Genomic DNA, 27,821 nt, shown 5'->3' on the forward strand with positions numbered 1-27,821 from the left:
CCTTTACTGGTTTAGACTTAGCTGTTTTGCGTCTACTAAGAGTTATGGTGATATTGTACAAGGTTCATTTTCTTTCTCTCTTACATACAATCTACGTCTCTATAATCTTGCAATATTATCAATTTCTTTTTTACTTTTCTACACTTTGCACAAGTATTCCCCATTCCAAAATAAAAGACAAATTGAAAGTGGTGGTATTGCTTTGTTTATTAAACACATATCTTGTCTTTAGGAAGGGATAAATCCTACTTTGTAAGGAAGCACTCTGATTCAAACAAACAATTCTCTGAAACTGACATTGTTACGTTGGGAGGACGTGCTTTTCAACAAACTATCGACTTTTCCATGGGAACCAATTGTGCCCCTCTTCTTGCCGACTTGTTCCTTTTCGTATGAGGCTGAATTCATACAGGAACTTCTTAGGAAGAAAGAAAAGAAGTTAACACTAGCCTTTAACTTTACTTTCCGCTACATAAATGATGTTCTCTCACTAAATAATTCAAAATTTGGTGACTATATTGAACTCATCTATCCCATCGAACTAGAGATAAAGGATACAGCAGATAGAATTAAGTCTGTCTTATATATTGACTTAAATCTAGAAATTGACAATGAGGGTCAGTTGAAAACAAAACTTTACGACACAAGAGATGATTCCAGCTTCCCAATTGTGAACGTTTCATTTCTATGTAGCAACATTCCAGCAGCGCCTGCATACGAAGTATATATCTCCCAATAGATACGATATTGTATTTCATATCACGATTTCCTTAAGAGAGGGTCGCTGCTTATAAGGAACCTATGTATCCAAGAGTTCCAAATGGTTAAGTTGAAATTATCCCATCGTAAATTTTACGGACACTATTACGAGTTTGTTGACCGTTATGTAATATTAGTTTTACAGATGATATCGGATATGTTCCTACAATCCCGTTCCCTTTTCACGAATGTGACGTACTGAATTAGACTATTTATCGGATTTGTGATAACACGAGCAACACGACGGATGTCACATGTGGAGTGGAATTTTCTTCCCCTACCGGAGCACCTGAGATCCTCCCCAGTTTTGGTGCGGTTCGTGTTGCTCAGTCTTTAGTTTTCTATGTTGTGTCTGGTGTACTATTATTTGTCTGTTTGTCTTTTTCTTTTATTGACATGGCGTTGTCAGTTTATTTTCAATCTATTAGTTTGAATGTCCCTCTGGTATCTTTCGCCCCTCTATCATACGGAAGGTTCATATGGCAGGTTCGAAGGGAAGGTTCATATATATGAATGGTGAAAACAAAGAAATGCTATCAACATAATTGAAAAACACTATATCAGCAAAAGCATCTACTTTCTTATCACTTTTGTACATTGTATATCAAATCCTCAACCAAACTGTCGAGAAAAGCTAATAAAACAATAGAAATCGTTTACTAAAATCACTGCTACTTTTCTTGTACTCTTTTTTTTTAGCACCATGCCCGACAAAAGCGAAAATAACATGCATTGGCATGCATATTTTTCAGAAGATTCTTTAAAGACGACATGCATTCTTTCTTCTACCATGAATAGTGCTAAAATTTATTCTGGAATTTTTTTATGTTCTATGCATCTTCGAAAAACTTTTAATTTTCAATTTTTTAATCAACATAAGGCCCCTTTTATTAAATATTATTATGCTTTTGTGGCGTTTTCAAAGCATATTTTGTGCGATAAACATGTGTATAGATAATTTGGCGCAAACAATTACCGTATTTTGGTGCAATTGAAAACCTATGTAAACTAAAATTTGGTTTAAATGATCATTTCGAAAAAAAAAAGCAATTGGTGCAAAAGGGCTACAGGCAAAGAGAATTGATTTTATTTTTTCTAATATGTATATATATCTAAACCGAACGAAAAAGCTTATTATTGTTTTCCAAATTCTCCGAATTGTTATTAAAGTTCCAAAAACAAATTTATCTTTCTATTCTTTCTTTCTTGTTCCTCGTTGTCGGTACATATTTAATGTTCTTGTTCTTGTGTTCACAACCAGTTTACATATTTTCTTTAAATTCAAAATTCAAAATATTATTTTATCTATAACATATCATTTACATACTTAAAGCATGCATTTTTTTCATAATTGCCGTAAGGATTTTTATTGTGTTAATCATTTAATCCCCGAATAAACCAGAAAACAAAAGTTATCAACACCTTCAGGAGTTTTTATTATTTTATCTTAATTCCTTTTAATTACTGATAATACTGATACCACTATATTAAAATGATACTAGATGGTGATACTGGACAGAAATAAAAAAAATAGTGAAAACATTTGAGAGCTAGTGTCTTTTGAAATATTTAGTTCAATTAAAATTCTTTCATTTTTTTTACGGTAGCATCGGAACGTAATTTTCGTACATTTTTTCAAATAAAAAAGAAACTTGAACAGTAAAATGCACTGCATATTTCAAGATCTTACTTTGATAAGTTATTTCCCTCAACAATTTTTTGATTTTATTCCTTTTTTCTCGACGTCATTTGAATATACATGAAAGACAGAACATGCATTAAATTTCATACATTTCTATAAAATGATAGTCAAATGTAAAGGATAAAAACTGTTTGGCTATGTAAGAAAAGATTTATGAGAATTATGATTATCTTCTTTTGAAAAAAAACAACAAATGACAGAATATAACATACTAAAGTTTGTTGCTGCTTATGCAACCCCTTCATTTAAAAAAAATATTGTACAAAGCTTTTAAACAAAATCTATTCAAATTATATTTTTTTGTCGTTTTTAGTTTATTTGTGTTCATGTATCAAGTCGATCATTTTCCACAGCACATTTGCTGTTCAAAATTTCGTTAGTTAGTTTCTTCAAACCATATTCACGTTTAGTTAAACAACTTTTGAAACTGACAGACATGAATAATAAATAGCCTATGTCCATAGCGCTGAGGCAGATATTCAACTTTTTGTTCCTTATGAACAGTAATTTTCTCTCAATATTTTACCAAGACAATTTTATTTATTTATCCAGTCTATTATTTTTACTGAAACAAATTGCCTTCTTTGGTTTTCGCTCATTTACTTTCTGTTTTGAAATTTTCTTAGTGTTCGGTATTTCTGTTATTTTACTTTTTAGCAATACAGTAACGGTAAAAGGATAATTCGAAATGTTTTACCTTTTTTAGGAATATTGAATTTAATCTATCTAAAATACGAACGTTTATTGTTTTTTAAAAGTTGTACATCAAATGTGGCAATGTTTGACAACAACTTATCATGCATTTTATGACATTTATATAATTTATAGTCTAGGATTTGTATCTGTCAAAATGGTGTTTAAGCTCGTCCGTCATTCTGTCAAGTCTAACGGTCTTAATATAAAAAAAAATACTACTTTGAAACAGGTATATGTACATATAATTCAATTTCAGAGATGTTTTGCCGGAAGAAATTGATTCTGGCAGTTAATATTCTCCTGGAATTTTCTATTTTAATGTAATGACTATTAAAGATACAGTTTGCCTTTGCAAGTCTATTGAAAAAAAAAAATGAGAAAAAATACAAAAATGTATTAATTCTCAAAGTCCTGATTATTTTGAAATAAGCTGTTTCAAAACCCACCAAGATGTTTTTAATAAACTTTATTCATTGTGTCTTTTTGTTTCTGTCTCGTTGACGCATACCAAAAACTGCCCTTTTTTCTGATAAAATAACATATTTTGGTCTTCTTGGAAAAGCAGGATAACTATATTATTAAGACCATACACAAAGCAATATTATGCTGCTTTATATTAACCATAAACGTGTAAAAATAAACACAATTGTGAACATGTAAAATAATCAGGTTTTTTTAAAAACTAAAATGAGACTGGTTTTGTTTTATTTCTTGTAGAGTTTCCATAGATAAAGGCAGATGTCCCTTGTAGAGTTTCCATGTATTTTTAGTTATGTGAAAACCATTTTTGTATCTTTGAAATCGGGCATATATATTTTAAAATCCGCCTCCATCCTGCAGATTGTATCGCATCTAAAGACAAGCCTCTTGAGGGAAAATAAAATTCCTAAATTAAGCATATCATGTATGTCCTAATTTTATGACAATTTTTAGGAATTCCCTCAAATATATATTTACTCAGGGTTAAAGTCGTCTTTATCTTTACCCGAAATTAAATTCATATAAACTAATAATATAAACGCCATGCAACATTTTTTTCTCAAAAAACTATATGTAACTATATTCAATTTAATTGACTTCTTTATTGAAATGTAAATAAATTTTCCCTAGTTCTTAACAAGATTTTAACATATTTACAACCTGTTTTTCCTATCAATTATACTAGATAGTAATTATGATATTACAAAATTAGAGTAATTATAAATACAAAAACATAATACATTTTATCTGATATCAAATATTCTATGTTTTAGAAGATTAAAGGCTGAAAATGTCAAAATATTTTTTATATTATAACAATATTTTGAACATATTTACAACAATACCAGTATATGCCAAAGGATATTTTATTGTCGACATCATATTTTACTATGTTCAAAGTCATTAAAGCTCTGTTAGGCAACGGCATATCATTCCTAAATCTGATACTTGCATATTCAATGCCAAAGGCAGAAAAAGGGTTGAAATACTTGTTTTCCATATAATTTTCATAATTTTTGTATCAGTTCATCTTAATTTTATCCAATCAGAGGCGTTGATCTTGTTTTGTGAATTTGAATTTCTAGCACGTGTTGGTTAATTAACCGTTATGAATATTCTGATATAAAACACGATATCTTTATTAAGACTTCATTAGCTTTTTCTGTTTTGGATTTGATGATCATCTGGGAATACATTATCATATAGAAATATAATTTAGACATCTTTTGGGTAACTGGATATATTGTGAAATGTCTTTCAATAAAGAAAGTCCGGATCATCCAGGATCAACGATTTTATCACATCATTTGGTAAGTAAATATAAAAATAATGGGAAAAATATAAGAACAATATATGTTATTTTTAAAATTGTTTCATAAAATTGTCTTTTTTTCTAATTTTCTTTCCTGTATATGTAAATCAGAACGTCACGAAATCGAAAAAAGATAGAATTTTAAATTAAAAATATATATTTAATTTGGTTGGAGTTTCATATCTATGTATAACATCAAACTTTTCTTTCAAGTTTACATAAAATTTCTAATATATAGGATTATCCAGATCCTAAAGTTTTGCTACAATGTTGATATCAGTATTATCCAGGGGTGCATGCATGTTTTTTTGAATCTATGTAAATATAAAAAAAAAGATATGGTATGATTGCCAATGAGACAATTCTCCACAAGAAACCAAATGACACAGAAATTAACAGTTTATTTTGATTTCAGCTTCTCTGTAACCTTTGTTCTTGCATTATAATTTGATGAGAATAACCTATTTAGATAGCCACATAAGTATTGCAGTTGTCCACGCTGTTATGAAAATGATTCTATATCTACTCTTTATTTTCTAGGTTTGTGGAGAACCGTATTGTCCACGGGTAGCCGATCCTCTGACAAACAGGGTTGTCTGCCGTTGTTATCAGACCAGCACAACACAAAGTCACCTAACGATGACACCAAACTTTAGCGCTGCACTATTCCACACACCACTCCATGGAGATATTCCGTCTCCAGTTTCAAGTCCAATGGTAAGTTTTATCATTACAATTATTTTATCATCTTTATTATTATTCAAAATTTTATTATTATTTATTGAGTTATTTCTTAGAAACAAAGTGAAAATACGTATTAAGAAAAATTGAAAATGTAAATAAAAATATTGAACAATTACGAAAAGTTTTACAAACGGTTTAATTATAGCATTGAAAATGAATATTTTGTAATTTCGGTATCGAAAAGAAATTAGATTATAGATTTGTTCTCTAACATTGCTTGAGATATTGTGTTAGAAACATTCATTTGAAATTTGAAAAAAAAAGAATTAAACACTAAAAGAAATATAATTTAATGTTTTAACTTTATTTACAGCATCCGAACCCTGCACTGAGGTGGGATAATCCCGGATTAACATCCATGGGATTTGGATCTCCATTTCCTACTCTGTCACCAGCACATCATAACATCGACAATATACTTAGAACACAAATGTATAGTTACATGTAAGCACATAGACAATTAAATTATATTTCTTATTTTCTTTTTTTCATTCAGTTCTACAGAAGTTCTTTGCTTTGTTTTTAAATTTTCTGATTTTTTTTACTGTTCAAACATTTTCTAATTTAGTCTTCACATGAAAAAAAAAGGTTGAAAGTGAAAGAATTGTTTGAAAAAAAATAGTTAGAACGACGACAAAAAAATCCCGCTTTACAGAAGGCATTGGAAGAAGTCTCAAAAACTTGCTAAATTTTACTTTGCCTGAGAATCGAACCCTTCTTTTAGATCGAAATTTTAAATTTTGAATTTCAAAATCTGATTATTCCTTTTAAAAAAATATATATGTAATATATGTTCATTTTCAAACTTTATTCCAGGCATTCTGGCATTGACCCAAATAATGGAAGAAGAAAAAATGCCACAAGGGAAACAACTGCTGCTCTGAAGGCGTGGTTGAAGGAACACAAGAAAAACCCTTATCCAACCAAGGCAGAAAAGATTATGTTAGCAATTATCACTCGAATGACTCTTACACAAGTTTCAACATGGTTTGCAAATGCAAGGAGGCGACTCAAGAAAGAACACAAAGGAGAATTTTCATCAGATATCAGTTTTGATAACATCAGCATGTCAAGTGATGACGAGGAAAGCACAAAACCTGAGCCAATGGGTACATCAGAAAGGAATTTTAATAATAATGGTAAATACATTAATTTTTATGTCGTGTATTTTACAATTGAAACAATAGCAATATAAAAGGTCTGAAATTCCATAATTCCACTTCAGAGTAAAAACTTTTAGAATAAGGTGAATACCTAGTCTAACTAGTCTAAAGTAAGCTTCATTGTTTTTTCAATGCTTTATTATTAAGTTCCAATTATTTTATATTTTTTCCCCGTTTGAATGGTTTTACACTAGTGGCCCTTTATATGGTTTGCTTTTTGGTGTGAGTTAAGGCTCCGTGTTGAAGACCGTACTTTGATCTATATTGGTTTACTTTTACAAATTATGACTTGGATGAAGAAATGTCTCATTGGCACAGTCATTCATACCACATCTTCTTATATCTATTATAATATAAAAATGTATAAGATGTTTAACAATTTATCTAATTAATAAATAAATATTATTCTTGATTTTCTTCAGGAAATACAACATTAGAACAAGAACTTCCTGGATATAGTGGCATGACGAAAGACGATATCTACAGCTATGGCTCGTTTTCATTTCATGCTAGTCGGCCGCTTACGTCAACACCAATTGATCACAATATGAACAATTTACCAGAATATCCGAAAGGAGACAAAAAGACTGAATTAATGAACAATGATTCCATCACTTCTGGTGAAAGTGAGGACAACGATAGTGTTGAAGAAAAGGAATTGAAAATTTGCGATACTTCCAATGATGATACATGTAGTACATCGGCTTCGAACAGTTTTGACAGTGGAATTAAAGATATGCGCATGCCTGACAGACCAAAGTTCTTACCTCCCCTAATCAGCAAGCCTAAAATCTGGTCTATATCTAATATTATTGGATGAACAAAGGAACCGTATTGGACACAATGAAAGTATGACGAAATAGTTTGATTTTAATAAGTGCTAAATGTGTATTTGCCAGTGACTGTCTCGATTATGAATAAATGTATAACGTGATGCTTTAAAGAAATGAATTTATTGTTTATGATTAAACCTGGTTTGTTTTGTTTCACAAGACTTCTTTTTTTAGGTATAATTAAATCTATGTCGAAGATTTAACCTCTGAAAAAACACTGATGTTTAGTTTTGTTGTAATTGTTTTCCTTAGAGATGTAAGTATTTAAAAATCAACATTATTAGAACTATACTAGTGTACCTACATTTGTAATCAGATTTTGATAAAAATGTATGCCACTATTTTGAATCAGATATATATTGAACACGTTCGAAACTCATCGCCGATTGAGGTTTTTTTTTTAGAGTAAGCCCTTGGAATCCCCCCCCTCTCCCCCAAAAAAAAGAAAATAAAGAAATAAATGGACAATCAATACTGAGAGGGCACTATAACGCCAATATTTCCTATCGAAGCTCAAAGAAATTTATGACATGACAATACATTAGCATTACAAGTATCTTGGATTAATTAGAAAATTGATGCCGAGAGGATTGATTTTTACGGGAGTTATGTCCCTTAGAAATGAAAGTGATATGAAAAATATCAGCAAATCGGACATTAGCTGCCTTGATACATTTCGACTGTTGGCCCATCGTGCAATAACCTTTTTGAAAACTAAATCTTATATCTAATAATAATGGCTGATTATAGTCAATTATGATTTAGGAATAATTGACTGGCAAATATTTTAGACCTTGAACGAGTTTGGTTTTATTTGGGAAACATTAATTTTCAATTTGTATCATGAACATACCCTTGTTATTCTCTGTTTAAGACCTAGCGACTATTTTCACGAAATATCTTTTATACTGAATTGTTCATGACTTACATCGTTTTTGTGAAAAGAGTCTTTGATGTGATTTTTCTGTTCGCTAAATATTTCATTCATATTGAGATGATTCTGAAATAAATAGTAAATGCCAATGCTATTTGAAATCTAGGTTGAGTTCATGTGAATCTCTGAGACAGACAATTAAAACCAGTGATTCTATAAAAATAATAGGATTATAAAAAAGAAGATGAGGCATGATTACCAATGAGAAAACTCTCCACAAGAGACCAAAATGACACATATATTAACACCTATACACGTAGGTCACCGTATGGGCTCAACAATAATCAAAGCTCATACCACATAGTCAGCTATAAAAGGCCCCGAAATGACAAATTTAAAATATTTTTAACGAGAAAACTAACGGTTTAATGTATGTACAAAAAATGAACGAATAACAAATGTGTAACACATCAACCACTAAATTATAGGCTCCTGACTTAGAACAGGTACACACATACATTATACGATGGAGTTAAACATGTTAGCGGATCCCATTCCTCACCCTAACATGGGACAGTGGTGTAACAGTACAACATAAGAACGAACTATAAAATCAGTTGAAAAAGGCTTAACACATCAGCTGGACAAATAGAAATATATCTAACAAAAACAAAGAGAGGACGTTGCCGGGTACTTGTACATCCCAACAACAAAACGACACTAAGTACTGATCTAAGATTACTTGCAGTTACTGACTGCTACATGAAGTTAAAAGCCACTAACAACTAATAAAAATCATGCATCTAAGACTAAATTATCAATCAGTACGCACCCAACATCCAATCGATTTTATATAAATTAGTAAAAAGATGTCATAAACATTCAGAGAAAAACATGACCTTTTGCAAAGTCAAAATACAGGTTTCGACAGATTGTAGATCCTTGAATGTATATATGTATATGACAATAACATTTAGTTTGCTTTTAATTTACTGATAAAAAAATCAATATAAATACCAATAAAAACAATATTCAATGATCTAATTACGGTGTTGAATTGGTAACATTTTAAAATAAGTTTATTTAAAGGATCGATAAGTTTACCAGGATCGTTTATAAATGTCCGGGCACGGCAAACAACATTTCCGTAATAATGAGGATGTGCTATCCCGTTTGAAATTAGTTTTTTACAAGTACAACCAAACTTCATTTATATCTATCGTAGAATTTAGTAAAGGTTTTAAGTAATTTGTGGTAACGAAATCCCTGGCTTAATAATTTACCAGTTATACACAGATTACGTTGGTTAAAATCAAAAACGTCACAAAAGACACGGACAGAGACAACTAGTTGTGAAATATTTACACCGTAAGATGGTGCCAAAGGAATATCACCATCCAGAAAGGGAAAATTAACAATAGGGAACGAAACATTGTCCCTTTTGTCGTAAATTTTAGTGTGAAATTTCCCGTGTAAAATCGAAATATCTAAATCTAGGAAAGGAAAGTTGTTACGGTTTAAAAATTGATTTATTTAAAGTTCCTTTCGGTAAATTTCAGCAGTATATTTAGAATATAATTGACAGAAAAAAATGTATCTAGATAACGGTTAGTGTTATTGAACTCATCAATTAAATGGAATTTAGACGAGTATTTACTGAGTTTGGCCATAAGTTGTGATTCATAACAGTACATGAAAAATTCTGTTAATAAAAGGGCACAATTGGTACCCATAGGAGTACCTACAATCTGTAGACAGACTTTCGTGTTTGGTCGGGTTGTTGTCTCTTTGACATATTCCCCATTTCCCTTCTCATTTTTTTTATTACCGAAATTATATAAATGTTGTCAAGGAGAAGAATTATGCGTTTAATCATCTCATCACACCTCAGGCAAGTGTATCTAGCATATTTATCTTTCTCATTTGAGAAAAAGGCCTTGACGTAGAGTTGCAGAAAATAAATTTGCAACCAGATTTATCAAACGATAATTATTTGAAAAGGCGTCTTTGTTTGATAAGATTGCTTGGAAGTGGCGTATAAAGAGTGGAAAAGTCAAAACTGTCAACCGAATCAAAAGAACTATCAAAAGCACTTAATTTATCTTAAACATCCAAACAATGATTTTTTTACACGCCAAAAATTACTAATTTCAATATTTTTATATGTTTAAATACAAAAATTAATGATAAAAATATTAGTTAAGGAACTCTTTAAAAGCACTGCATGATAACAGAGATTTTTTTTTTGCATCAGAGTCATGATGAACAAAGTACGATTTAGCTACCATAAGACTTTTATCTGCATTGGCCAATCTTAAACAATTTATTAAACAAATCAGGATCGATTCTAAATCTTTCAATGTGTCTTTTAGTTTGGAATAATAAAGTATTTAAATTGTATTGCCTTTGTCATCCGGGTATACAGTGTCATAAGAAGTAAGTACATTGAAACAATAGGTTTACATATACAGAATTTTTCATCGAACGCAAAACAATGTGTCTGTTTTACTTATATCTGGGAATACTTGGTGTTTATTTACATCTCTCAAAATTCGGTCTTTAAATATAAATGCATTTCGTAAGCTTTTTAATAAAAACGAGGTGATAGGATATGATTACCAATGAAACAATTCTCAAAATCTTCCTATTGTTTTTAAAACATTAAATATTTACATATGGAACTTCAGATTGATTTGTTTTTTTTAGAATTTGCTCGTTCATAAACATTTTTGTTCATTATAAAGAATGTGGATGTCGCACTAGAAGTAAGAACTGCTCACACTCCCGGACTTCCGGTGCCGCGTGACCTCTAGAAGTATCTCCGATGCTTGTTGGTGGGGTTCGTGTTGCTCAATGTTTAACTTTCTATGAATAATTTTTTTGGAGTTTGTTCGTCTTTTCGTTGTTTTTCGCCATGACGTTGTAAGATTGTATTCGACACATTGGTTTTCAATACCCCCTTTATATCTTTACACTTTTTTCATATTTTATAAGTTAAGTATACGAAGCTTCCTAATTTGATGTAATCTGTACTAGCCTTTTAAATCATAAGAAAGAAAGATAACGCATAATCTTGGGTCGGATGTTGTCTTCAGGCCCACCTGCATGCATATATTGCTCACTGCCAATACCAGCTGGTAACAAATTAGGTATTTTTATCCTACGCATTATAAAAACTAAATATCATCTTTTGTTTTAAAAATGACATAAACCTTTAGGAAAGACCGTTATATTGATGAACAAACTGATTAAATTTTTACTTCACGTCTTAATCAGGTGACATCAGTGTGCGGTTCAAAGATTACCCTTAAAATTAGATCCCTATCAGGGACTTTTCTTTGTTTTACTGCAGTGTTCATTTAAGGCGGTACTAGACAACAAAACAGATTGTATGTTAATATAGAGGTAAATGTAAACATGCAATAAAATGTAAAGAACATTTCAACTAATTACCATTTGTAAACCCTTAAGATACAAACAGAAAAAAATAAATATTATAATGTGGCTTTGTGTCTTTCATCTTACGTACTTATATAATATTAAAAATGCGAATCGCCTATAGGTTTTTTTCTGGTATTTTTGTCTTATTAAACACTCGAGCTGAGACGTATTAATTTATCCAGAAATCCAGTTACGAAGTAAAAAATTCAAACACTTCTTGATAAACACTTTAAAAAAAATAACATAAAAAGACTTAGTAATGATAATTACAATAATAATAATATAGAGATGAAATGGTGTTAATGGTTCAGTGACAACTCTTACATGCATATCAGGACAAATATAAATAAATAGAGATAGACTAGTGAAAACGGTTCAATGACAACTATTACATACATACCAGGACGAAGATGGATGGATGGAGTGGGACTGGCATTAACGGTTCAGTGACATCTATTACATGCACACCAGGGCGAAGATGGGTGGATAGACAGGGACTGACATTAACGGTTCAGTGACAGCTATATATAACATACATACCAGGACGAAGATGGATGGATGGAGATGGACTAGCATTAACGGTTCAGTGACAACTATTACATACATATCAGGACGAATATGAGTGTGTGGAGAGGGACTGGTATTTACGGTTCAGTGACAACTATTACATGCAAATCAGAACAAACATGGATGAATGGATTGAGATGATCTGGTGTTAACGGTTCAGTGACAACTATTACATGCATATCAGAACAAACATGGATGAATGGATTGAGATGATCTGGTGTTAACGGTTCAGTGACAACTATAACATGCATATCAGAACAAACATGGATGAATTGATATAGATGATCTGGTGTTAACGGTTCAGTGACAACTATTACATGCATATCAGAACAAACATGGATGAATTGATATAGATGATCTGGTGTTAACGGTTCAGTGACAACTATTACATGCATATCAGAACGAATATGAGTGTGTAGAGAGGGACTGGTGTTAACGGTTCAGTGACAACTATTACATACATATCAGAACGAATATGAGTGTGTAGAGAGGGACTGGTTTTAACGGTTCAGTGACAACTATAACATGCATATCAGAACAAACATGGATGAATTGACTGAGATGAAATGGTGTTAATGGTTCAGTGACAACTATTACATGCATATCAGGACTAATATAAATAGATAGAGATAGACTAGTGAAAACGGTTCAATGACAACTATTACATACATACCAGGGGCCTGGTTTTCGAAAGTATCTTATGACTAAGACATGTCATTGTCGTAAGATATGTTTTCGAAAGTGTCCCAAGTTACGATTTGTCATAACTTTTGTCGTAAACTTAAGACCCCTCGCGACATGACTTATGATGGTCTTATGATTGTCAACTTAGATTTCAATTACTTTTCATGTATAATTTCATGTTAATTGCAATAAAAATATTTGTGGTGTATCTCAGTTAGCTAAATAGTAAAGGTTTTGTTTTCCTCAACTACGTGAATAAAAATTTGAATCTCCTGCGACATACAATTTGGAATTCTTTTCTAACTCATGGTTTTGTATAATAAATATACATATTATTTCGTTCCTAGTATATTTAATAGTACTATATTAATGTATGTGCACGGGCATTTCGTTAAGCGGGTACTCGATGTACCGAATCTAAAAAGTATTCAGAGTTAAATAACAATGCATGTATGATAGATAATACACGAAAGCGAAGTTCAAAATTTATAATATATTACAAACTAAATTCAAACAAATTATCAACTCATATTACAATTCCTTTTTGTATAAAATTCCATGTTCATTCATTATAATGAAAAAATTTAAATATTCGTAAATATTAAGAATGGTAATTATAATTAATATGTTCATACTTTTCATTTTCATTTTTATATTTATCCCTTTTTAATTATTATTTAAAATAGAAATAAAGATAATGTTCACTTATGACAGTCATAAGATCAACATAGCTATGACTCTCTTAAGACAGCTTTGATTTACATCCTATGACATATCAAAACCAGGCCCCTGGACGAAGAAGGATGGATGGAGTGGGACTGGCATTAACGGTTTAGTGACAGCTATTACATGCATACCAGGACGGAGATCGGTGGATGGAGAGGAACTGGCATTAACGGTTCAGTGACAGGTATAACATACATACCAGGACGAAGATGGATGGATGGAGATGGACTTGCATTAACGGTTCAGTAACAACTATTACATACCTATCAGGACGAATATCAGTGTGTGGAGAGGGACTGGTATTAACGGTTCAGTGACAACTATTACATGCAAATCAGAACAAACATGAATGAATGGATTGAGATGATCTGGTGTAAACGGTTCAGTGACAACTATAACATGCATATCAGGACAAACATGGATGAATTGATATAGATGGTCTGGTGTTAACGGTTCAGTGACAACTTTTACATGCATATCAGATCAAACATGGATGAATGGATTGAGATTGTCTGGTGTTAACGGTTCAGTGACAACTATTACATACATATCAGGACAAATATGGGTGTGTGGAGAGGGACTGGTATAAACGGTTCAGTGACAACTACTACAAGCAAATCAGAACAAACATGAATGAATAGATTGAGATGGTCTGGTGTTGACGGTTCAGTGACAACTATTACATGCATACCAGAACGAATATGGTGGATGGAGAGGGACTGGCATTAACAGTTCAGTGACATCTATTACATGCATACCAGGACGAAGATGGGTGGATTGAGAGGGACTGGCATTAACGGTTCAGTGACAGCTATAACATACATATCAGGATGAATATGAGTGTGTGGAGAGGGACTGGTGTTAATGGTTCAGTGACAACTATTACATGCATATCAGAACAAACATGGATGAATGGATTGAGATGAAATGGTGTTAATGGTTCAGTGACAACTATTACATGCATATCAGAACAAACATGGATGAATGGATTGAGATGAAATGGTGTTAATGGTTCAGTGACAACTATTACATGCATATCAGAACAAACATGGATGAATGGATTGAGATGGTCTAGTGTTAACGGTTCAGTGACAACTATTACATGCATATCAGAACAAACATGGATGAATGGATTTAGATGGTCTGGTGTTAACGGTTCAGTGAAAACTATTACATGCATATCAGAACAAACATGGATGAATGGATTGAGATGATCTGGTGTTAACGGTTCAGTGACAACCAACTATTACATGCATATCAGAACAAACATGGATGAATGGATTTAGATGGTCTGGTGTTAACGGTTCAGTGACAACTATTACATACATATCAGGACGAAAATGAATGGAAAGAGATGGACTAGTGACAACGGTTCAATAACAACTAATACATACATACCAGGACGAAGATGAATGGATAGAAAGGGACTGGTGTGTATGGTTCAGTGACAACTATTACATGCAAATCAGAACAAACATGGATGAAATGGATTGAGATGGTCTAGTGTTAACGGTTCAATGACAACTATTACATGCATATCAGAACAAACATGGATGAATGGATTGAGATGAAATGGCATTAACGGTTTAGTCGCAGCTATTGCATGCATACCAGAACGAAGATGGGTGGATGGAGGGGGACTGGCATTAACTGTTCAGTGACATCTATTACATGCATACCAGGACGAAGATGGGTGGATTGAGAGGGACTGGCATTAACGGTTCAGTGACAGCTATTATATACATACCCGGACGAAGATGGATGGATGGAGATGGACTATCATTAACGGTTAAGTGACAGCTATTACATACATACCAGGACGAAGATGAATGGATGTAGATGACTAGCATTAACGGTTCAGTGACAACTATAACATACATATCAGGACAAATATGAGTGTGTGGAGAGGGACTGGTATAAACGGTTCAGTGACAACTATTACATGCAAATCAGAACAAACATGGATGAATAGATTGAGATGGTCTGGTGTTAACGGTTCAGTGACAACTATTACATGCATATCAGAACAAACATGGATGAATGGATTGAGATGAAATGGTGTTAATGGTTCAGTGACAACTATTACATGCATATCAGGACAAACATGGATGAATGGATTGAGATGAAATGGTGTTAATGGTTCAGTGACACCTATTACATGCATATAAGAACAAACATGGATGAATGGATTGAGATGAAATGGTGTTAATGGTTCAGTGACAACTATTACATGCATATCAGAACAAACATGGATGAATGGATTGAGATGAAATGGTGTTAATGGTTCAGTGACATCTATTACATGCATATCAGAACAAACATGGATGAATGGATTTAGATGGTCTGGTGACAACGGTTCAATAACAACTAATACATACATACCAGGACGAAGATGTGTGGATAGAAAGGGACTGGTGTTTATGGTTTAGTGACAACTATTACATACATATCAGGACGAATACGACTGGATAGAGATGGCTAGTAAAAAGGGTCCAGTGACAACTATTACATACATTCCAGGACGAAGAATGATGGATGGAGATGGACAGGTGTTAAGGGTTCAGTGACAACTATAACATGCAAATCAGGAAGAAAATGAACGGATGGAGATGGTCTGGTGTTTATGGTTCAGTGACAGGTATTACATGCACCAGTACAAATATGAATGGATAGAGATGGACTAGTGAAAACGGTTCAATGACAACTATTACATACATACCAGGACGAAGATGGATGGATGGAGAGAGACTGGCTTTGACGGTTCAGGGACAACTATTACATACATATCAGGACAAATGTGAATTGATAGAGATAGACTTGCATTAACGGTTCAGTGACAAGTATTACATATATATGAGGACAGATATGAATTAAAAGAGATAGACTTGTGTTAACGGTTCAGTGAAAACTATTACATACATATCAGGACGAATATAAATGGACGGATATACATAGGTCTTAACGATTCAGTGACAACTATAACATATATATGAGGACGAATATAAATGAATGGAGACGGACTGGTGTTAATAATGCAGTGACAACTATTACATATGTATCAGGACGAATATTTATGGATGGAGATGGACTGGTATTAACGGTGCAGTGACAACTGTTACATATGTATCAGGACGAATATTGATGGATCGGGTTGGACCAGTGTTAACGACTCAGTGACAACGTTTACACAATATCTGGACAAACATGGGAAAATGAATGGAGATCAACTGGTGTAAACGATTCAGCGACAACTATTACACAATATCAAGATACATATGGGTTAAGTGATGGGATCAAATTGGTTTAACTCAGTAGTGATAGATATTACACAATATCAGATCGAATATTGGTAAATGAATGGAGATCAACTGGTGTTATCGGTTCAGTGACAAGTATGAGATGCATATCAGGACATATATGTATGAATGGAGATAAATTGATGTTAACGGTCCTGGCATAACAGGCTGAAGATGAATGGATTGTAATGGAGTGGTATAAACGGTCAAGTAACAAATAGTATATGCATTTCAAGACGAATATGGATGGAAGAAGAATGAGTTGTGTTCCAGATTCGGTGACAACTATTACATACATATCAGGATGAATATTGGTATATGGATTGAGATCAACTGGTGTATACGGTTCAGTGACCACTATCACACTATATCAGATCGAAAATGAGTAAAGAAATGGAGATCAACTTGTGTTAACGGTTCAGTAACAACTATTGCATGCCTTTCAAGAGGAATGCGAATGAATGGAGAAAGAATGGTGTTAACGGTTCAGTGACAAGTATGACATGCATATCAGGACAGATATGTATTAAAGGAGATGAACTGGTGTTTACGGTCCACTGACAACTATTGCAGGCATACCAGGCTGAAGATGAATGGATTGCGATGGAGTGGTATTAATGGTCAAGTGACAATAAGTATATGCATTTCAAGACGTTTATGGATGGAAGAAGAATGAGTTGTGTTCACGATTCGATGACAACTATAACGTACATATCAGGATAAATATTGATGGTTGGAGATTAGCTGGTATAAATGGTTCAGTGACCGCTATTACATACATTTAAGGTCGAAGATGGATGGCTTGAGATGGACTGGTATAAACGGTCAAGTGACAACTATAACATACATGTCATTACAAATATGGATGGTTTGGAATTGACTGGTATATATGGCTCATGGACAACTATAACAAACATGTCATTACGAATATGGATGATTGAAGATTGACTGGTATATATGGCTCAGTAACAACTATTACATACATGTCATAACGAATATGGATGGTTGAAGATTGACTGGTATATATGGCTCAGTGACAACTATTACATACATGTCATTACGAATATGGAGTGTTGGAGATTGACTGGTATATATGTATCAGTGACAACTATTACATACATGTCATTACGAATATGGATGGTTGGAGATTGACTGGTATATTTAGCTCAGTGACAACTATAACATACATGTCATTACGAATATGGATGGTTGGAGATTGACTGGTATATATGGCTCAGTGACAACTATTACATACATATGAGGACTAATATGGATGGTTGGAGATTGACTGGTGTTTATGGTTCAGTGACAACTATTACATACATGTCATTACGAATATGGATGGTTGGAGATTGACTGGTATATATGGCTAAGTGACAACTATTACATACATGTTATTACGAATATTGATGGTTGGAGATTGACTGGTATAAATGGTTCAGTGACCACTATTAAAACATGTCATTACGAATATGAATGGTTGCAGATTGACTGGTATATATGGCTCATTGACAACTATAAGATGCATGTGATACATTTGTAATATTTGTAATATTTGTATTAATACCAGTCCATCTCTATCAATTCATATTCGTCCCGATTTGCATGTTATATATGTAAATGTTGTATAAATTAAGATGAACAGGTGTTAACGGTTCTGTGACAACTATTACACACATATCACGACGAATGCTAGAATGTATAAATGGAGATGAATTGGTTTGTACGGTTCAGTGACAACTATTACATGGCTATCAAGACGAATACGGATAGGGAAGGTATGGAGTTCACTATACAATATATTTAAAGACAAACACGTATATATGAATATGGGCTGGTGTTAACGGTTCAGTGACAAATACTACACACATATCAGGATAGAGATTAGTGTAGATGGAGTGATGTTAACCGTTCAGTGACAACTATAACTTGCATACATTGTACCAGGACAAATATTGAGAAGTGATATATATGGACTGATATTGACAGTTCAGTAAAAACTATAACATACATATACGGACAAATATGGGTGGATGGCGATTGGCTGCTGTTCAAGGTACAGTGACAACAAAATGTATGGATTGAGGAGGTCTGGTTTTTACGTTTCAGTATCAACTATTACATTCATTTCAGGACGAATATAGATGGATAGAGACATTTGCTGGTCTACGGTTCAGTGCCAAGTATTTCATAGATATCAGGACGAATATGAATGAATTGAAATGAACTGGTGAACGGTTCAGTGACATATATTACATGATCATCAATAATAATATTATGGTTCAATGGCTTCCTTGTAAACATCATAAAGTGACGTTGGTGTAATTTCTTCGAAAGTTTGACAAACATCGTGATCTTTGTTTCTTGGCTGTTATTGATTTATGTAACAGATGAACACGGATCTTTAACACTTTACGCAGCCTTAACCCTGTCCAACATCTATTCGATTGTGAAGTAACCAAATACGACTTATCAACAAAGCATTTGTCGAACGATGGATGCCCCTAGTGACGCAGGTACTGCTAATACCTCTGAAGCACCTAGTTGACCAATTCACCGAACCTCTTTTTTGTTAGTGTTTGTTACGTTCAAAAGTTGGTTTTCTGTGAAGTGGTTTTTTGATTTAATTTTAATTGGTCGCTTTTATTTTTGTCACAAGTAATGTCTGATTTTTATCCTATTAATGGTTTTTATTACCACCTTGGCATCTAGGCGTCAATATCATGAAATTCCGAGGCTAAGCGACTGTCATACTAGTGAGAGGTTTGGCTAGCTATAACATCAGGTTTAATCCACACTACTTTCTATAAAAGGAAATGCATGACCCATTCGGCTGTTTTCTGCTCTTTGGTCGGGATTGTTGTCTTTTTGACACATTCCCCATTTCCATTCTCAATCTTGTTTACAAGTCAGGAATATGACAGTTGTTTTCTTTTTGTTGATGTGTTAATTAGGGCTTTTAATTTTGCCATTGAATACAAGACTTTTCGTATCGAATATTCCTTGGAGTTCCATATTTTTATGTGTTTAATTTTCTATAAAGATCTAATATACTTGTGGCATTTCAAAAACTGGGGTCTTAAACTTCTGTTCAAGCTGTTGATGTACGAATAATTCTAACGCTTATACAATTTTGATATAATAGTGTATTATGCAATGATTTAAGCAGATGTAGTTATCACTTTCTTTCAGTATATTCGGTCATTCTTTGTGACAATATGTTTTTGTTATCTTTTATAAACCATAAATTTAGTGGTTTTCCTGTAATAAAGTTTATTTCATGTTCTTTTATATATCGTTTAGTCCATAAATTTCAATTAAAAAGTAGCGGGTTGAGATATTAAAATAATTAGTATATTCTTGCTTCATATTAATGTGCCTTTCCCAACCAGTGGTTTTCCTCCTTTATCATATCTTAAGATATTGGTTCTTATCAGGAGAATTTTACTTTGGCGCCATTTCTTTGGCAGTTTTTGTTTAATTTTCTTACAGCGTTTTAATGACTTAAATAAAGGACGAATAAGTGCTTTATATTGCATAGGCACCTGTTAATAGCTGAAGATTGCTGACCATTAGATTTATTTGGATGTTTTGTTTATGTTGGATTGCTTTCTATTGGACGACAAAAAGAATATGCAATTGTAAAAAAAAAAAAACCCTTCAAATTAATTATAGTGCTCATTTCTGACCTGATTCGCATTTTATATTTACTTTGCTACCAAAATGAAGCTACTCAAAAGAACTGAAAGTCAAAGTGTATTACGAAATACATAGATATCTGCTGAATACACAAGGTCCTTTTTTTAAATGATTTATATGTGGTGTGTGTTTTGTCCATTTTTGAAGGCCGTACGGTGACATAAATTTTGTCTCTTGGTTAGAGCTGTCTCATTGGCAATCATTTTTTATATTCTCAATCGTATATTAAATTCAAATCGAGTATGTTTGCTGTCTATACTTAAATACAAACAGACAGCACCACTTCCAAAGACTGGTAAATCTCTGTGCAGATGTTCTAGATAAGATGCAATGAAATAAAATCTCTTTTAAACTTCTTAATTATATTTGATTAAATTATATGTTTGTTTTTAAGTCTATTTCTTTAATTCCATATTAATTATTTCAAAAATTTTACAATTTCGTAATGTATTTTACCACACATGGAGTTTCATGTATCCTCAAAGTGATAAATACTTGTATGGTTTCTTTAATAACCATGCGATATATATGTCTGCATGTTCTTTTTATCCATGTTTTGATTTAAAAGTAATAAAGATGTCGTACTGGGAAATTGTAGTTAATCCTGTATTCAAAATTCATCCATCATTTCAACTCAATAACACAAATGTAAAATAAATTCGATGTACCGCTGTTTTTAATTTGATCAACTCGCCATTTACTGCAATACTTAACAGCACGACTTTTCTATATTCGGTATTAACCACATTTTTCTGCGTTTTAGTTGATGTAACAAACAGAACAATGATTTGAGTAAAAGTAACGATATGACATGTTGAGGTTAGAGGTGTGCTCCTTTGGGTGGCGCAATCATCCTGTACAATTACAATTCGCGCCATTATGGTAATGGATCCGTGTTAGGAACGGACTCGTGAGTGTTCTGCGTTTCCTCAATACAATGTAAAACGAGACATAGAAATCTCAGAGCTCTAATTAACATCAGTAACGACATGACTTAAGTCTAATAATCTATCAAGTTATATCCGCCAAAATTGATTGAAAAAAGACACCAGCAATATAATTAATGGTTGTTTATGAATATCCCCAATTTTTCTGATTTAGCAAACATTTCAATTAATTTCTGTTTTGAAGAAACAGGTCAATTAAGATTATGTAATATCAGATTATCCAATCATCCGCTAGTAATCGTTGTGTCTGTCCATGTATCCGTTTGCGTGTTCCTCCATGCGCACTTTGTTTCCGTTTAAGTAGCTTCTTCTGAACTACTGAATGAAATTTTCTTAAAACCTTACGAAAAATATTCAATGCTAAACGGTACTGTTTGTGATGATTTATTCATTCATTTTATTTTTAATTTACAGTTTTATTTTATTTTTTTGGGATCATTTTTTTAAGTTTATAATAGAAAGACCGATACATTACCATTTTTACATAGAAGAACCGTGATCGTTTGTCTGTGTGCATTTTACATGTTAAAAGCCGAAGTTTTCAGATTTTCAATGGCAAATTTTGACTTTTAAAAATATTTCGATGAAAATAGTATGTTTACTTTCTCTTCCTCTTTCTTAAGTCTTCTGAGTGAGTTATGTATATTCCCATCATCCCATCGTGTGTAATTATATAAAACATGTGTTTTAATTAACAAAAAGTGCAGAAACCGAACAAAACTGAATTAAATATTATCTCAGATAAAAGAAAATGGAGAGATGTTGAATTTTAACGAATAAGCAAACATAAATGTTATAACGGTGACGTTACAAATTAAAATAATAAAAGTAAAAAAAACTACCAACTGCACTTTGTAATTTCTAATATCAAAAAGAAGAGTTAGTGAGTTCTAACGTTTCAAAACAACATTTGGAGCAAGCATGTATGGTATAACGGGGAAGATCATAACATTACCAAACCATACATTAGTACATAATACATAAATAAGGCCGTTAGTTTTCTCGTTTGAATTGTTTTACAATGTCATTTCGGGGCCTTTTATAGCTGACCATGCGGTATGGGCTTTGTTCATTGTTGAAGGCCGTACGGTGACCTATAGTTGTTAATTTCTGTGTCATTTTGGTCTCTTGTGGACAGTTGTCTCATTGGCAATCATACCACATCTTCTTTTTTTAATATTAGGTACACGTAAAATCTAATACACATGTTCATGTTTGCAAAAGTATTTGTTCAATTTTAATAAAGTAAATTTTAATTTAATTCAGTATTATTTCGAGGTGAGACGAAACGCAAGTCAATGTACATGATAAACGATGATTATTGTAATGATTTTATGCTTCTCATCCTGACTATAATAATATGCAGATGAATCATATAAGATTCAGAAATATATGTAGCTTTATATCTATATGAACATGTACTACTTCATTTCAATGTAAAATAAAGTGTTTCTGTTATAGAAATCATAGAGTATTGATATGCGTGTATACATGCTTTGCTGTCCACCAAGACCACTTATTTGGAACAATAAATATTCGCATTCTTATTATTTGATCACGTACTATTTCATTTCAATGTAAAATAAAGTATTTCTGTTACAGAAATCATAGAGTATTGATATGCGTGTATAAATGCTTTGCTGTCCACCAAGACCACTTATTTGGAACAATAAATATTCGCATTCTTAATATTTGATCCATTTTGACAAGGATTTGTATAGTGTCAAGTGAGACGTCTCACTATACAAATCCTTGATTTTGATAAAGCATATTTTTTTATCCCTTGTGAACAAATTTATTTAATTTTATAATTTAACTAAGTATTTACAATATTATTTGTTAGTGATACATATGTAAACAAAAAATAACTGATCAAATTAAATGTTTTACATGATATCATTTTTATTTTGAAAAAGAAATATTCTAAATTTCTGTTAAATATTTTTAATTTTTTAGATGTTATCTTCATTATTTTATATTTTTCTTGACACGCAATTAAATTGAAATAGATTAATGCTGACATCCATATGAAAAACTATGTGACAAAATTTGAATAAAAATTAAATCGCACAAGATTTTTATCTAGTTTTATCAAATTTTAAGTGAGATTTAAACCATAAAATTTTTGACATTTACAAGGGTCTCACTTCCCTTAATTCCTAAGGCTGTAACATGATATTGTTTTAAAAAAATATCATTGTTTAAATTTTTGAAAATTATAAATCGAACATGGTTATTTTTCATGCCTGCAGCTTAAATTTAGTTCCTACATATCGAAATGCAGTTGTGAGATGATGATTGCAATTAACGCCATGTAAATAATAAGTGATTTATGTTAGATTCTGATTTTATCAATTTTACATAATTGTTGCCATTTTCCGTTTATTGCAATTGCAACTTGAGTATTTGGTATAAATAATTTTCAGTTTTGATGTTAAGCATCATTTCAACTTGTCATCCAAACAACAAACATCTAGTACTTACATTAATATATAAATATGTCATACCAAGAAAGTTTTGAATCTCCTATGGTAAGTTTAATTCATATTTTGAAGTTTTATTTTGTTTATAATTTAATTATTAGAAGTGAACTAAATGATTTTTTTTTAACAAAATGTGTTTTTTATCAATTTAATATTACATTGAACTGATACATCTTTTTATATGATTTTAACTTTAAAATAAGTTAAAAAAAAAAAAAAAAAGGTACATATATTTGAGATTTCTAATAAAAAAAAATTAAATTGATTAACAGCCATCTAAAAGAGGTTCCAAATATTGAAATATTAAAAAGAAGATGTGCACATTTTCCAAGATATTTTCAAATTGTTTTGTTGAAATCATAATTTTCTATGAATTTGTATTGAGTATTGATTGATATTTTCCCCCATTGAAAATGGTTTGAAGTGAAGTAATTCTATATGTAAAAACTTCTTCATTGTAGGTTTGCATAGACAGATATTGTCCCAAAGTATTTGATCCACATAGAAATGCCGTCATGTGCAGGTGTTACCAAGCACAAACAACAAGTCCCATTTCAAGGATGGCTTCATCTTTGCCAGGCGTCTCACCACAGGGATCGCCACCTTCATACCTTGGTTCCATGCCGTACGGAGAAAACCAGACTGTACCTCAATCCTCGCTACATTACCCATCATACCCAGGGTACGCACCAAGTTATGACGCATATGGAATGATGCAGACTATTTACCCACAAATGTCACCGGTATGTGCTTATAATAATTATTTTTTGGGGAAAATGTTTATTTTGATCGTCTTCTGACGTTCTGTTGTGAGGATGCTGTCGACCGGCATTCACTCAACATATTTAATTTGTTTGTTTATTAGCTACCTTTATTTTAATACCTTATTGATTATAATGTGATACTGAATTTTCAGTTTATAAATTGAAGTTCCAGCATCTTTCCAACAAAAATTTGATGCAGGACATACATTCATTGATTCTACTTCAATATAAATAAAATAATATGGACTAACATATTTTATCGTGTTTGTTTTATAATTTCAGAGCATTTCAAGTGCAGATTTGTCCATGTACAGTGGCCACCAAGGAATTCCATATGCTCAAACGGCTCAGATGGACCAGTTGTTGCGAAGTCAAGTCAACGATTTCTGGTAATTACTATATAATATATATCATTCTAAAACAACAATTGTGTGTTCAACTTTAGTGTGAGCATAATAATCAAATTTGTTCCGGCAATTCTGATTAAAAAGAGACTAGTGTTTAAGATAACATAAAAGAACCAGAATATTTATTTTTTTGGAAATTTAGAATCAAACAATTAAAACTTGAAAGAACAATTTATAAAAAAATGTCAAACTAAAATTTTATAAAATTTTTATAATCAATGCAATCTTAAATTATAAACTCAAACATATCTAATTTACATTTTAGGAACTTTCAACAATTGAGTAATCAAGTGAACGGAAACGATATACCGGCAACAAAACAGAGTAGCAGAGTATTGAAAACATGGTTGAGAGAACACAGGAAGAACCCATACCCAACCAAAACTGAAAAAGTCATGTTAGCCTTCTCAACGCGCATGACTATGACGCAGATCTCTAATTGGTTCGCAAATGCAAGGCGTCGAATGAAACAACAAAAGGATAAAGGAGACACATCAGATGGAGCCATCAGCGATATATCAGATGATGACGACAAAAGCAGCTTCAGTAAATCGCCGACTTCAACCGATAGCCTACAATCGAGGACAGGTTAGTATTTTTAAAATCTTCGCTATATCCTGATAATCAGTTCAATACAGAATGATAATTAGTTCGAAATAAACCGTTAGAAGTCTTTGGTAGTTAAACGTTTGTATTGTTTGGTCACTGTCGCAGTTATGCATTCTTCAATATCTTTTTGTTCGCATGTTTAGAATACTAAATAATTTTTTTTTAATGGAAAAAAATAAGGAATTAAACTCCATAGGGATGTACGTCATAGATAAAGAAATCTACCAAAAAAACAATGTCTTGATTTTTTTTTATGAAATGCGCTGCCTTAATTTGGTTATTTAGTTTCTGTTTTCATTGTATGATTATATCATTGTATTCTCGTTTTTAGGTACACCATGTCTACCACCACCACAGCTTAATTTCCCAAGCTACATCCAAGAAAGAGACGAGTTAATGAAAATACACCAACCCCTGATAAAAAGCGAATCGGTCATAACCACAGATTCAAAGGGAGACAATTCAATAACAAAACCTGGTACTGTAACTCAAGATAAATGTGTGGAGCAGCCGAAAAAGTCAAAGATATGGTCAATGTCCAGTATTTTGAGCTAGATTGTTAAAGACTTCTTGGTTATTTAATTACAGTGCAATAAGACTATATGAGTATTCATAATTTTGAAACGTGATATGTGATTTGTCTTTCATGATATTTTATAGTGCTAAACTAATAAAAAGTAGAACTGAATGAGTTTGTATTTAATTAAAACATTGTTCAAAGACACATTATCAGCGCTTTATTCAAACAAATGGTTGGTGTTTCAAACTTCACCATTGTGTTTTCCAAAATAACATTTAAGTTTAACATTTAACAGCAACTACCCATTCTTACTATAGAGTATCTATCTGTCTGTATTGTACACTACATGACCAAAGAAAGCAACAGTAAAGACAAACAAAATGTTAATATGAGTCTATATACCCAAAATGAAAGGAAACACTGATAGATACAATTAAAAGGAGACATGGTATGATTTTTAATGAAACTACTCTCCACCAAAGTTCAATTGGAGTGAATTGAAGCAATTGTAGGTCACACTGTACGGTATTCCAACAATATAAAAAAAACATACCGTATATATAGTCGGCTATTAAAGGCCACAACATACAAATATTTGAAATAATCCAAATGAGTAAAATAACAGCCTAAATAATAATTTAATAATTTACACAAAAACCCAGACATGAACAAATGTCAACCACTGACATACAGGCTCATGACTTGGGACAGGCACTTACATAATGTGGCGGGGTTAAACTTGTTTGTAAGTGTTCAACTCCCCCTTGACCTGGGAAATAAGTGTAGCAGCACAACAGAACGAACTGTAAAATCAGTTGCAACCGTTCTTCGAATGAATACTTTTGTACTTTCAAAATTTCCAAATATTAAGTAAAAGGAATTTCAGACTAAGAATAAATGTTTCTGAGAAAAAGAAAACAATATGGTTAACGATATTTCGTCATGAGATATTTATCTCGCCTGATCAACCTCCCCAAAAATAGTTAATAAATGAATAAAAAGGTATCATTTGCTTTCGATTTTGCTTGAGTGTTCGCAAATAAGTGTTTCTTTTTTGTTGTTGCTTATTTTGTATTGAGACATACGACAAATTTAGGAAAAAATACATACTACCA

The 27,821-nt window shown here is 32.2% G+C and overlaps 2 protein-coding genes across 2 annotated transcripts; both read left to right on the forward strand.

The window, feature by feature from the left end:
- The first annotated feature begins 4,782 nt into the window (after positions 1–4,782).
- LOC143078093 (uncharacterized) lies at positions 4,783–7,823 on the forward strand. Its single transcript, XM_076253067.1, has 5 exons — positions 4,783–4,947; positions 5,490–5,666; positions 6,007–6,137; positions 6,510–6,832; positions 7,279–7,823. The coding sequence occupies exons 1-5, from the start codon at positions 4,888–4,890 to the stop codon at positions 7,674–7,676; spliced, it is 1,089 nt and encodes a 362-aa protein (XP_076109182.1). The 5' UTR covers positions 4,783–4,887; the 3' UTR covers positions 7,677–7,823.
- A 16,525-nt stretch (positions 7,824–24,348) lies between these two features.
- LOC143078094 (homeobox protein araucan-like) lies at positions 24,349–26,844 on the forward strand. The gene is made up of 5 exons (XM_076253068.1): positions 24,349–24,454; positions 24,868–25,149; positions 25,453–25,559; positions 25,843–26,165; positions 26,518–26,844. Exons 1-5 carry the CDS (start codon positions 24,422–24,424, stop codon positions 26,739–26,741), a joined length of 969 nt encoding a protein of 322 aa, XP_076109183.1. The 5' UTR covers positions 24,349–24,421; the 3' UTR covers positions 26,742–26,844.
- The last annotated feature ends 977 nt before the right edge of the window (positions 26,845–27,821 follow it).

This window comes from Mytilus galloprovincialis, chromosome 6 (assembly GCF_965363235.1).
Source record: "Mytilus galloprovincialis chromosome 6, xbMytGall1.hap1.1, whole genome shotgun sequence".
Classification (NCBI taxonomy): domain Eukaryota; kingdom Metazoa; phylum Mollusca; class Bivalvia; order Mytilida; family Mytilidae; genus Mytilus; species Mytilus galloprovincialis.

Excerpts from the sequence above, each read along its gene's own strand:
- LOC143078094 (XM_076253068.1), top strand. The coding sequence starts at position 24,422 with ATGTCATACCAAGAAAGTTTTGAATCTCCTATG. Across the intron at positions 24,455-24,867 it reads AAAGTTTTGAATCTCCTATG|GTTTGCATAGACAGATATTG; the intron begins GTAAGTTTAATT and ends TCTTCATTGTAG. Across the intron at positions 25,150-25,452 it reads TTTACCCACAAATGTCACCG|AGCATTTCAAGTGCAGATTT; the intron begins GTATGTGCTTAT and ends TTATAATTTCAG.
- LOC143078093 (XM_076253067.1), top strand. The coding sequence starts at position 4,888 with ATGTCTTTCAATAAAGAAAGTCCGGATCATCCAGGATCAACGATTTTA. Across the intron at positions 6,138-6,509 it reads ACACAAATGTATAGTTACAT|GCATTCTGGCATTGACCCAA; the intron begins GTAAGCACATAG and ends ACTTTATTCCAG. Across the intron at positions 6,833-7,278 it reads AAGGAATTTTAATAATAATG|GAAATACAACATTAGAACAA; the intron begins GTAAATACATTA and ends GATTTTCTTCAG.